The sequence below is a fragment of the Squalius cephalus genome (assembly GCF_949319135.1).
Source record: "Squalius cephalus genome assembly, chromosome: 13".
Lineage (NCBI taxonomy): Eukaryota > Metazoa > Chordata > Actinopteri > Cypriniformes > Leuciscidae > Squalius > Squalius cephalus.
In genome coordinates this window covers 23,743,974-23,758,285 of record NC_137134.1, presented here as the reverse complement: position 1 = coordinate 23,758,285, position 14,312 = coordinate 23,743,974, and the positions used below count along the sequence as shown (strand labels likewise).

The 14,312-nt window shown below is 35.9% G+C and overlaps 1 protein-coding gene across 1 annotated transcript in view; it reads right to left on the bottom strand.

Moving 5' to 3' along the window:
- The window catches only part of gnav1 (guanine nucleotide binding protein (G protein) alpha v1), a 29,213-nt gene that overhangs the window by 6,689 nt on the left and 8,212 nt on the right, over positions 1 to 14,312 (bottom strand). The window contains exons 4-6 of the mRNA XM_079890354.1: positions 10,314 to 10,418; positions 4,940 to 5,068; positions 510 to 639 (exon numbers count right to left, since the gene is read on the bottom strand). Coding sequence (XP_079746480.1) covers positions 510 to 639; positions 4,940 to 5,068; positions 10,314 to 10,418 — 364 coding nt within the window. The remainder of the gene's footprint in view (positions 1 to 509; positions 640 to 4,939; positions 5,069 to 10,313; positions 10,419 to 14,312) is intronic.

Sequence of the window (14,312 nt, the reverse complement as noted above, 5' to 3'; positions counted from 1 at the left end):
ACGCAAAAATCATAATTTTGCGTCATTGGAGGCTTTTTTGTCCATAGGCGAGAGACTACAGCCAGTAGGAGGAGCTCGTTCCGCATGTCTTCAACCCGCCCATAGGGGGATCTCACGATAAAACGGCGTCTTTTCAGTTTCGAGTCGACTAGCCTAGTTGTATCATTTCTTCCGATACTGCCCTCTGTAACCGGTAGGCGTGGCTTGGGAGTGTCCTCCTAGGACAGCGAAGCAAGTGCATTCTGGGAGTTGTTGTCTTTCATCCACATGAGCCAAAAATACATTTTCTGGCTTTTCTCAGTCTAGAAAGCACCAACTTCTAAAATAATTTCACATTTCTACTACATAAATGACCCAATTTAAACACATTCATCTTTCCAGTGGTGAAATATCCCTTTAATTAATAAATAACCCCTTTGGTGATCCCGGGTTCAGTCACTTGTTTGTTCAGTAACAGCTTCTGTTTGATCATGTAGTAGGTGAATGCAAAAGTACAAATGTTTTCTCACCATAGATGGATCTTCTACTAGCGTCATGTCATACCCACTCAGGGACACAACGAACAGCACGGCCCTCACGTCCTCAAAACAACTGATCCACTTTCTCCTCTCCGTCCTCTGGCCTCCAACGTCATACATTCTGTGGAGAGAAAGAGACAAAAGGTCCTCAATGGAAAAGAAACGGCACAAAAACACTTTAATGTCATCACAAGCTCAATTTACCTTGGGAAATACATCATGTTACAAAAGCACAATGGATTTTGAACAGCATTTCACGTTGACTTACAAACAGCGTCACATTTGTTATGCTAATATGCTGCTAACTAGCGAAACGCATCCAAACATGTTCAAAACAGACCAATGGGTTATTATTGATGCCACCAAATGAGTCTCAAATTAACAAGCTCCGCCAAATTTCCCCTCACAGTGTTTTAGATCCCAACGCTAAAAAGAGTTAGCTTGTTAGCAAAGATGCGTCAAAACATCTCAAAACATTACATATTTCATTACAGGTTCGCCCTCTTCACGTCTATTAGCGCATCTAAAAAGAGAGTGTTTGTTCTCAGAGCATTTCTTGTCTTCAGAAAAATCATGTCTAAAAGGAGAAGGCTGTGAAGAGTCAAAGTCTCCCTCATATATTTATTTTCCAGCTTCCACTTCATCCTGTGCCATATCTTCACTATATTTGTGGGGAAGATTCCTCCACACGTCTGAAATCAAAACTATCAGTTTACACACACTTCAAACGTGATGGAAAAATAAATCTATATGTGCTTTATGGGACACTAATGCACACGGTTTCTCATCAAAATCAGTCAAACGAATAGAATTAAGAACAAAGCTGATGTTGACACCATGACAAACTGGTAGATTAACAGTGTACAACAAAAAGCTGCAGGTAAACCAGAAAAACACAGTTAATAATCATTGCACATTTATTGTCTAAATGTATATTTTGGACTCAAGTAGGAACAACATGATGTCATGGGTGTGTTGGACAAAAAGTGTAATGTAATCTCCAAACCGAATCTAAATCTGAGGTCGCTCGGGGTCACCCCTCGCATCCGAGCCGTAATGAACAGTCTAATGATGAGTGAAACGACTTGCGTTTTGATCAGTGTGTTTAACACGGCACGATTCTCACCTCGTCTGTAGTGATTATATGGCCACATCCGATCATCCCATAATTAAACAAAGCCATTATTAAACCTTTGTGCAGTTGGAAAAGATGTGACACACAAAAAAATTACAGGAAGATGCACTAGGTTTGATTTATTTTTCCCTCTAGTTAAAAAATTGCTGTTGCAGTTCAATAGACAATAAAATGCTGCTATATGGATATATTTTTATATTCATACTATAGTATTTATACTGTATATAAGTATGCGTGTATGTGTGTGTATATATATATACACACACACACACACACACACACACAACTATTATTCAACTATTCAAGATTTATATATTCAGTAGGTATAAATATTCACATTTCACAGATTTTATATAATTAGTTTTTTTGCCATATAAAACAATAATATATAAACCCAAACATGTAAAAGTAAATCCTGAATGTATATTTATACATTTGAATATATACATTTATATCCTGAATAAATAACTGCAAATATTAATAGACATATTAATAGACACAAATATTGATTAATTCTGAATATACAGTCAGCTTCCCTCTAAATTATGAAGAAAAATGTAAATAGAATGTAAGTAAGTATGCATGCTTTGTATTATTACTGAAAAGTTTGATTTTCACAAATTTTGTCCCTGTTAAACATTTACAAAAATGAACCAAGGTTTTATTAAAGTAAAAGTGTAGTAATCATGTTTTTTTGGAATGTATAAAACCATAAACAAATCGATGGATAAAAGCATGTATAAATAAATAAAAGCATGAATATGAATAAATAAAAGCACAATGCATAAATAAATAAGCATGCAAACAAATAAATAAAAGAATACATAACTAAATAAAATGAAAAATAAATAAATAATAGTATAATGTATAAATAAATGCATTAATAAATTAATAAAGTGTAAATAAATAAAGAATACATAACTAAATAAATAGAAGAATAAATCAATAAATGCATAAATACATAGCTTTTATTAAAAAACTGAAGAGAATTATTGATAATGGCAAAGGTTCGTTCTGAAATGCAGCAGCTATGGGTGTTCATATCAAACGTGAGATGTGAATCCAGTGATATGATAAAGATCTTGAGGTTTCGGCGTGGGACGTGTGTGAAGTGCTGCGATAAGGACGAGCAGTGGAGCAAGCCAAAGATTGACAGTAAGTTATTCAGACCGAATTAATTTACTTTAATGAGAAATAAAGAACTAAACCGGTTTCACGTAGCAAACAATTACTCCAGATAACATCAACACTGCTTTCATAGAGTTATAATGAACATAAAGACTTAATTATGATGGAGTCTCCTTTATAATGGTGATGGGATTTTTTCCACTCGTATTTATGCTCTATACCACAACTTAACCTAAAAACCCAACAAAGAGAACAATTTCCCACATTTTTAAATTGAAAAACATATTTCTGAAGACCAAACGGTAAAGACGTCTAAATGGATAGGCATCCAACTGGGTATTTAAAACATCGATACATCCCACAACCATTTTTTTAAGTGAAGTCATCTTGTTTTGATTTTATGATGTTGTGGATGCACTTTTATTAAAACCTGTCATGAAAGCAGTGGGAGTTTAGATTTATCATTATGCAAAGTAATGCAATATAAATGTTATTGCAGAAGCCCTCAACTGAAGCCAATAAATTAGCCAACTCTCAGGGCAGAAAGAGCTCAAGAAGAAGCGAACGGAAAAGTATAGAAAAAGACAGTTGCTTTTACCAAATGCCAAAACACTCATCTTTCTGTGCCATCTCAAACAGTCCGCGGCATGTCATAGCTGTAAATGTCTCCATTAACATTCAAATGGCTGGTAAAAGCTGCCAGGCAGAAAATTACTCACATTTTCCATGAAACCTCCCAATCGTTTTACAGGTTGCCCGATGTTTGCGCAAAATTTAACTTAAGAGGACAATGAAAATGCATGAAACTTTTTCGTTCCAACATTTTAAGCAAAAAGAGTCATTGTTACTGTAACTTTGCAGTTTACCCATAAATCCAATGTTTTTGCCTTTAAAGAAAAAAATGAACTAAAACCATAAAAAACATTTCATTACTTGAAATAAACTGAAATAAAATAAAATAAAACGTATACATTTATACTTAAACTTATATATTATTTCAGCTAGCTGACAAGGCAACATTTTTCATTTAACTCTTTAGATTAAAGCTAAAAATAAAATAAAATGAAAATATTATATGAAAAACAATGAAAATTAGAAATGTTGAAAAAGTTGAAGTACTAAAATTGAAAAATATAATTTTATACTATAAAATAAAAATTTCAAGTAACAAAACTTTTTTGTATGGTTTTAGTTTCAGTTTTAGTTTAAGGGTACGTTTAAATGACAACGATGTACTAAAAACAGTTTTCGCGAACAGAAGACAATGTTGTGAAAATTATCCTTGTTCACAAGGATCTGCGAAAACTACAACAAAAAAAATCTGTATTATTCATGCCAGGCCAGTAGATGGCGATGTCACTTTGTAAACAAACTACGTGCCTCACTAAACACGTAGTACGCATGACTTCACAGTTTTCAAAAATCCGCTTTTCTGTAGTTTACACAGAAAGAATAAAGGTATTGTTTTCAAAAAGTAGCACTTTATAACCCATTTTCAGGCCCACAAAACTCCAACGTAAGTAAATGAAACGACAAAAGAGTTCAAGTTTTCCGTTTTTAGTTGGAAATGGTGTCGTGTTAACTATAATAACCCTGAATGATACTAAAAAAAAACACTGCTTCAAAGTTTGTCCAAAATGTAGATAAAAAGTTATTTATACGGAACATAGACAATTGGCATATACCTTCAGGAGTTGTCTGTCAAATTATTTGAGTTCAGACTCAATTAGTCAAGCCCAAAAAAATAAATAAAATAACAAGTCTTGCATCCAAATCAAAGTCAAACGTGTGCTCAATGCTGATAATGCCAGTTAGGATATTGACGAACGGAGCGATGCTTAATCAGAACGGCATGCAGAGGTGACGTTTCATAAGATAGTGAGATGGAGGATGCCGCCCACATTGACACGGTCAATATCACAAAGCAAGAGAAGGGTCTGTTTAACAGAATCCCCCTTATTTTTTTAGGTGAACAGTTTTAGCTACTTTTAGACAAACAAACTTCAACTGAAAACGAAAGACCAAAGGCTATTTGATCTGTCTGATGATGAAGAGAACTGAGAGTCGTTTACAAAGTCTAGGACTACTCATAAAAACAACTGTGTCTGATTTTGTAATAACAGTTGAGGTAAAAAGGTCAAAGAAAGAGATTGTTTACCTGAAGACCAGGTGTTTGACTTTGAACTGAGTCTCGATCACTCCTGTGGTTCTCAGTCGGACTCTTAAAACGTCCGTTTCTGTCGGCATGTAATCGGTGGCGATGATCCTGCCCATGTTCTCAAAAAAACTGGAAACAGAGTGACATATAGATAGAAATTATTACAAATGGACATTGACGACAACAATTACAGTAATGATTATGACTTCCTAAAACTAATTTTCCACCAAAATGAAACTAGGTCTTGGCCAGAAGTTCTTCGAAGCAGTCTCATAAGCAGATAATTTTTTTCACGTTATGACCGCTAACCGATAAATTGCCGATATTTATTCTATATTTGTCAAAATCTGTGTTATTTTAGTACTATGTATACACTCACCTAAAGGATTATTAGGAACACCATACTAATACTGTGTTTGACCCCCTTTCGCCTTCAGAACTGCCTTAATTCTACGTGACATAGATTCAACAAGGTGCTGAAAGCATTCTTTAGAAATCTTGGCCCATATTGATAGGATAGCATCTTACAGTTGATGGAGATTTGTGGGATGCACATCCAGGGCACGAAGCTCCCGTTCCACCACATCCCAAAGATGCTCTATTGGGTTGAGATCTGGTGACTGTGGGGGCCATTTTAGTACAGTGAACTCATTGTCATGTTCAAGAAACCAATTTGAAATGATTCGATCTTTGTGACATGGTGCATTATCCTGCTGGAAGTAGCCATCAGAGGATGGGTACATGGTGGTCATAAAGGGATGGATATGGTCAGAAACAATGCTCAGGTAGGCCGTGGCATTTAAACGATGCCCAATTGGCACTAAGGGGCCTAAAGTGTGCCAAGAAAACATCCCCCACACCATTACACCACCACCACCAGCCTGCACAGTGGTAACAAGGCATGATGGATCCATGTTCTCATTCTGTTTACGCCAAATTCTGACTCTACCATCTGAATGTCTCAACAGAAATCGAGACTCATCAGACCAGGCAACATTTTTCCAGTCTTCAACTGTCCAATTTTGGTGAGCTCGTGCAAATTGTAGCCTCTTTTTCCTATTTGTAGTGGAGATGAGTGGTACCCGGTGGGGTCTTCTGCTGTTGTAGCCCATCCGCCTCAAGGTTGTGCGTGTTGTGGCTTCACAAATGCTTTGCTGCATACCTCGGTTGTAACGAGTGGTTATTTCAGTCAAAGTTGCTCTTCTATCAGCTTGAGTCTGGCACCAACAACCATGCCACGCTCAAAATTGCTTAAATCACCTTTCTTTCCCATTCTGACATTCAGTTTGGAGTTCAGGAGACTGTCTTGACCAGGACCACACCCCTAAATGCATTGAAGCAACTGCCATGTGATTGGTTGATTAGATAATTGCATTAATGAGAAATTGAACAGGTGTTCCTAATAATCCTTTAGGTGAGTGTATACTATTATTTTATTTATTTATATTTTGAATTAGCTTTTAGTTAGTCAGTTTGTCGGTTTTTTTATTTTTTATTTCTATATATTTTACATTTTTAGATAAAATTAGTTCTATTTTTAGTAATTTAAGTTCTTAAACTCATTTCTAATTCTAAGTTTTTCATATAATATTTCTATTTTATTATATTTCAGGTTTATTTTACTAGCAACAACATTTTTAAGTTTTAGTTTCAACAATAACACTGGTCTAAATAAAAATAAATCACTAAAATAAAATAACATTTTAAATAAACAATTAAAATGAACATGAACTGAAATAAAATAAAATTTGTATAACTTATTTTATTTAAGCTAGTTGCCAAGGCAACATTTTTTTATTTTAGTTTAGATTAAGTTGGTGTACTGAAATAACAAAAAATAAAACTTATATAAAATAAACAACTAATAAAAATGACAAAAATGACAATCGTTTTAAATAAAATGTTTTATCAATAATGATTTAAATCCTACAAGTAAATTCGCATCACAATATTGTAACGTTCAGCATGAAAAAATAATATTAATTTTAAGATTTGCTAAAGATTACATTTAACAGTGTTATTCAATTATTACTGTTTTTAAAGATGAACTTTGAGTGTTAGATGACACTCAATATTGGACGATAACCGATACGGTTATCCAGCAACCTGTCGGTGAAAAAAAAGGGGCTTGGGAGCAACGCGTCTCTTCACCTCACCTCCTATAATCAGGTCTCTGTGGGAAAAGCCTTGTCCTTAAAGGGCGTCTTACATTGTCTAGGTAAGCTGCTTTACCGCTGACTGCGGTTAGCGGCTGCGGTGGCGATAAGACTGGCCCAGGGGGAGAACACGCCGTATGCTAATTACCACCATGAATTTAAATACAACATGATACAGTATAAGCAAACCTGTGGGGGATTTCTGTATGCGTATGTGCTAAAGAGAGGGATTATCCGTGAGTGCGCGCTACGTAGCAATAAACACACCTCACAGGAGGTGAAACACCCTGGAGAGAGAATTAGACAAACACACACATAAACAGTTTTAAAGCAATAACCTCAGACAACTGTGCCATAGTTTTTGACTGAGTGTGTGAGGCATCTTTTCCTGCACTGATAAGACCATTTTATCATTCTGTTCATGCAAACAGAAGAAAGACCAGGTTGCGCTATATGCTAGTACGTCAGAGCTTGTTTTCACACTGTTGCGTGCTAAAAAGTATGCGTTGCATTCGCACTGCTAAGCAAGGGCTATAGCATCATTAGCATAAACTGTTGTCTTCCAAGGGCAATGAGTCTCTCGCTGCGTCAGAGATATAATACTTCCTTACTATATAGTATGGAAAAAACAGTACACCAAAAGAGTAGTATGTACAAATACATAGTATTTGAAAACAGTAGCCGAAAAGTCTCCGGATGACCTACTTCCTCTGAGATTCTGAAGTGCCTATTCGATGGACACTTTACTATCCCATGAGGCCACGGGAGAGGATTTATGAATAGAGGTGCAACAACCGACTGACGCTGGTAGATCATGTGACCGTAACAACATGGCGGACCTAGTGCGTCCGAATTTCATTCATACTACACACTAGGGCTGAACGATATGGACAAAATTTCATATCTCGATTTTCATGCCAGATATCTCGATATCGATACAATACGATATGACTACGTAAGTACTAAAAAAACAATACATTTAGAGTTTGTAAAATACACACTAATGTCTATGGAAGAGGTAATAATAATCCTTTCCATTATAATTCGACACTTTTTATTCATATCAGATACACATTGTGTAAGTAACTTCAATGTTTACTCTATTCTATTCCCAATTCACCAGCCACTTACTTTTAAGTATTTCGGGAGAAGTGGATGAATTCACGTGTTGTAAACATAGAGGTTGTAAATCCAACAGATCCGATTCTCTGAACTGCGTCTGCGGCACAAACTAACACGGCGGCGCCCATCGCGCATAACGTTACAGCTCAACTAACGCGATCGTTATAAAGGTGTTTAAACAACAATATACTTCCACTTGCATGTATTTGACAATCGGAATATCAGATATTTCATGCCATAGCTAACACATTTGTGAATATTCTGAATAAAAAAGGAAAAATGACATAAAGGAAGATCATCATTCATTCAGCGCTGTTGCTGCTGCGGTGTGTCACGTGACAAGCAATGACGCGTCACCATGGAAACGCCGCCCCCCCTCTCACAATAGTTCCCACGTCCCTGGTAGTGTGTGCGCGCTGGCTTTAGCGGTGCATTCAAGGGCACTCGTAAAACTGATGTTTGTTGTGACTGCTAGAGTTGTATGCAGGGCGAGCGCGGAGAGGGGAAATCTATATCGTCTATATCGTTGCTTTTTTCGATAGTAATATCTTGAAAGTTCATATCTCGATATAGATACGATAACGATATATCGTTCAGCCCTACTACACACATTCATACTATATAGGGCGTACCTTAATACTAATGCACTCTTTAAATAACAAAAAAAAAAATTAATATTGCGCCATTGACTTTAATCTATTTCAGTTGCCTCAAAATAGCAATGCGCCAACAATGCGCCTGAATACACCTCGTTTTCAGACCAGCACAGAAATGGGCGCAAATGCATTTGCTATTTAAACAACGTTGCACAGGACGTGAAAATGATAACTGCGTCGGGCTGAAACTAGCAAAAAACACTTGTGTCGCACCTGGCACCGCATTGCGCTGGGTGTATGATAGTGCCCAAAGTTTCAAAGTAGCTTACACAACAACGCTAATGTTATGCTAGAGCACTGATTTGAAGGTAATGTGAAGGTAAAGGCAGCTAAGCTATTGCCCTTTTAAGCCCAAAAATATACGGTGGCCGTGTCTGCATTCCTTACCAGACATAAATTTAGTCATTAGGAGGGGTCGCGGACGTCCGCGCACACTGTCCGAGTGCAGCCCAACTTAACTTGTGCGGACATGTGCTAGTAACTTGAGGTTTGCGACACTAAGCTGTGCGATAGACGAAGCGGAACACGGAAAAATTAAGAATGCCCGGGCCTTTATAGCTAGCTATTGACTATGTTAATGTTTTCGACTAAATTTAGCTTAAGTTCATTACTTTAGCTTGTAGAGTGGCTATACTTTTTCAAAAGAGTAGTAGCTTAAATGACAAGTCGCTAATAGCTAGCAAGTTAATATTCCAAAGTAGCTTACACAACACATCTAGTCATGCTAGAGCATTTGAAGAGAACGTTGCTGTGAAAAAAAGTTAACAAACTGTCTTTTTATCTCTAGCTCTTGACCATGTTCTTGTTTTCAAATAAATTTAACTTAAGTTACCTACTTTTTTGTAGCTTTTAAAACTACTTTTCCAAAAGAGTACTAGCTTGACTACAGTTTATGACATGGTTTTGCTAGATGAATGAATAACACATTGCATAACGGCAGATATTTGAAAGAAACTCTTTCGTACACACGAGTACTGAAACGGACTGGATTCTCTCTATAGCAAGAGGTGTTAGCAGTTAGCGTAAACGTGTAATTTTTGTTTAATTTTTCCATCTAGCCTAATATATATTTTTTATTAACAACAAAAATGCTTTATACTTGTTATAACACTGTTGAGCACTACATTTGTTTCTGCAACAGTGAATTTAGAGATCACATTATATGCATTAAATGCAGTTGCGTACTCGTGTAGAGCGTGTTTCTAGTTTTAGCGACAGCTAAACAGACACACAAACGCATAACTCCACACTCCGTCTCAGTGCCAATGCAATTCCTTGGCATTCCAGCTGAGTCTGATCTTGTAAACCCCCTGGGCGGCACAACATGCTCCAAGGCAGCGAAGAAAACACAAATCCAGACACCTCCGGCCTGAAGAGAGACTGCAAGCACACAAGTGCGAGGTGTGTTTCTTTAGGCACGTCTGGGTTTGTATGACAGACATGTCCTTACGTGCATCTGGATGCAACTTCCACTCGCTGCTGGCCTTCACTTCCCAGCGGGACGCAAAGGCCCTGTCGCTGTGAATCTGTTTAACTCTGACGCTCCTTAGGGAAAGGCAGGGGCTAACTTTAACAGCTATAAACTCCAGGAATAGTGTTTTCTATATAGCCCTTGCAAAGTAAAAAACAGCTTCTGATGTTTTTCAGCTGGTCCAGGCTGATCAATCTGGTCTAATCTCACTGTATTCTTTTGCTGAATGGAAAACAGCAGCATGAACATCATTCGAAATGTCTTCCTACATTGTGATTCCTACAGAAGAAACAACATATTTAGGATTATTTCAAGATGATCTTTTCCTTTCCAAAACTTGTTCAACCTGGTTTCTCCTAGGCAGCGTGACATTTTGAAGTATTTTTGGCACTTGAAGACCGCGTCTGGTGTTTTGTAGATATACTTTTACTTTCGGATTGATTTGACACCACTTTGACCTCTCAAATCCCTTCCACCTTCACTCTGAAGTATCTCGTCTCCTCGCGCCATTTCTGATCTATTTTTCCACACAATTGAATGTCGCTGAAACGACGCCGGCCGGGGTTTTAGGGTCGAGGTTTTTGTGAAGAATTTAGAATAGCGAGGGAGAGCAAATGAGAATGGATGAAAGGCACAATTGAAGAGTTTTCGCAAGATGGATTCAGGATATGAACAGGTGAGGAGCTCTGACCTGGCCTGCGAAGACGATGGGAATGCCCTCTGATAAATCTGACCTTTAACAAGAGAATGTGTGTGTTTCTGAGTGTGTGTGTGAGGGTGGGTGATGGAGCCCTGCAGGTGTGACATGACAGCTTGGGAGGAAAGGTTTTTAAACCCGGAGAGCGAGAGCTACAGTACGAAACAGAGGAAGAGTATTTCAGTGAACATCTGTGCAGAAAACAGTGCTACACTAAATTTAAATAAAGTCACTGTCATTTTTAAGCATATCAGGGCTATTTTAAAATTAAATTAAATTTTAATACTTTTTTAAAGCAATTCATCATTATGTGTGTGTGTCCATTTAAACACTCTTCAAACCGCAACTCAAATAAGTGCCATGGTGATAATTTAGTTGCTCCCGGTGACAAGCGTGTTATTGACTCCATATTATTGACAGAAGCATTTGGAGGGGCCAACGGGTGACAGGAGTACCTGTCAGTCAATTTCACACACACGCACACACACTCACACACAAAGGGGATATACCATTGGCTGTCTTTTTTGTAAAATTAACTATAATTAATTAAATAAGCCAAAAAAATAAAAGAAACATTTAAAAAATTTAAAGCATGTTTGAAAAGTTTTTATATTTTTTAGGCTTATAGTGTTTTTCATAAAACTAATTTAACATATGCTCATTTATATATACTAATTTAAATTAACAAATAAATATATAATGAATAATAAAAAAAAGCAATCCTGCCAAACGTCAAACGTACCACCATGCAATTCAGGATATATATTTTAAATTAATTAAATGAATAGAAAATATATAAAGAATAATGAATAACAATAATAAAAGCATTGTTATAAATATTTTTTATTATAATTATAATTATTATTACTAATACTACTACAAATAATCAGTTTAATATTAAGAATTATTTTAGAATTATTTTAAATTAAATATTTATTTATACATAATTACAATTATTATAATTTATTAAATAATTAAATAATTGCAAATAAACATGAACAACAACATTATTTTTAAATGAATAATAATAATAATAATAATAATAATAATAAAAAAACTAATTATTATTATTATTATTATTATTATTATTATTATTAAATAATTGCAAATAAACAATAATTATAATATTAGTTTTTACATTACATATTATTATTATTATTATTATTATTATTATTATTAAATAATTGCAAATAAACAATTATAATATTAGTTTTTACATTACATAACATTATTATTATTATTATTATTATTATTATTATTATTATTATTATTAAATAATTGCAAATAAACAATTATAATATTAGTTTTTACATTACATAACATTATTATTATTATTATTATTATTATTATTATTATTGGTATTATTATAATTACTATTATTACTTTAAAAATATATACATTTTAATTCACTTTTTGGGACCACTTTTTCCCCAAACTACAGATAAGTACATACTTATGTGCACATATGTGTGGGAATTCAGTAGAATTGAGGCTATGCGTTTTTGTGTGTGTGGGTTTTGATGCCAAACACATTCGGTATGGACAACTTCAACCACACACAGAACCTCATATCTCACTCGCCTCCATCTTTTCCTCATTCTTTCCAATGATCTCTAGGTGTCCTGCGTGCTAATCAAAGAGACAAGCTAACATGTCAAACCTCCATTGTGTGATGTCCCAGCATGCATTGCAGGATATATATATATCAACTGGCAAAGGCTGTAGGCTTTGAGGTTTGACTGTTTTCTAATTGCCGTTTATGAGCTACCACACACACCTCGCTGCAGCGTTTGAGGTTCATTCGCTGTGGCACACACCACACGTCTGCGACATGGGTGACCCTCTCTGTTTCATTTAAATAATCAGCCTCCTGGTGTTTTAGTTTGCGGTCACACACATATGTAATTACACAATTCACTGTTTAAATATTCCACTAATCAGCAATTATTCACAGTGGGAGTGTCAGATCGAGGCACAGATCAGCGGCCATTATGGCTCAAGAGTGGCAGTTGCACATCAGTTTCATTACACCCACATGAAGCCTACGGACGCTGCATCAGGAGGCATTGGAGGCAAAATTGCTAGGAAATCGATAAATAATTGAATAACGATAAAACATTCAGTATTAAGTCTTCAGGAGATAAACGCTTGTCATTAACTTGACATGAATGACATAATCTGTGCTCAGGATCTTTAACGCATTCAGAAAAATAATATTAGACGAATATTTCGAGGAATCGTTTTGCAAAAATTGTGCAAGGTGGAATGTTTAGCGAATAAGAGAAAGATTTAGGGGTCAGCAACCGTGTCAAATGACCAATTAGATTAGAATAAAACATTCATGACCTTTTACGGATCATGATTGGCCTATTTGAGCATGTTTAAATGTATTCAAATGAGATTCTAAGCATTTAGGGGACCCATTCCAGTCTCGTGGTCTGTAACCTCTTTGCTCAAGGCCTGATCAAAATCTTAATGTGTTATTATGTTATATTGTTCTAGCTAGTCAAGAGAGCTTTTCTTAACCACCAAAACCCTGAAGGCTAACTGAAAAACAAAAAAGCTAACAGAAAACAACAGAGACTAACTGAAAAAATAAACGAAACAACAGAAGCTTAATAAATAAAACAACGGAGGCTAACTAAAAAAAAAACAACAAACGGAGGCTAACTGAAAAACCAACAAACGGAGGCTAACTGAAAAACCAACAACGGAGGCTAACTGAAAAAAAACAACAACGGAGGCTAACTGAAAAACAACAACTGAGGTTAACTGAAAAACAACAACGGAGGCTAACTGAATAAAACAACAACGGAGGCTAACTGAATAAAACAACAACGGAGGCTAACTGAAAAGAAACAACGGAGGCTAACTGAAAAACAACAACGGAGGCTAACTGAAAAAAACAACAACTGAGGTTAACTGAAAAACAACAACGGAGGCTAACTGAAAAACAACAACGGAGGCTAACTGAAAAAACAACAACGGAGGCTAACTGAAAAAACAACAACGGAGGCTAACTGAAAAAACAACAACGGAGGCTAACTGAAAAAAACAACAACTGAGGTTAACTGAAAAACAACAACTGAGGTTAACTGAAAAACAACAACGGAGGCTAACTGAAAAAAACAACAACTGAGGTTAACTGAAAAACAACAACGGAGGCTAACTGAAAAAAACAACAACGGAGGCTAACTGAAAAAAACAACAACGGAGGCTAACTGAAAAAAACAACAACGGAGGCTAACTGAAACGAAACAACGGAGGCTAA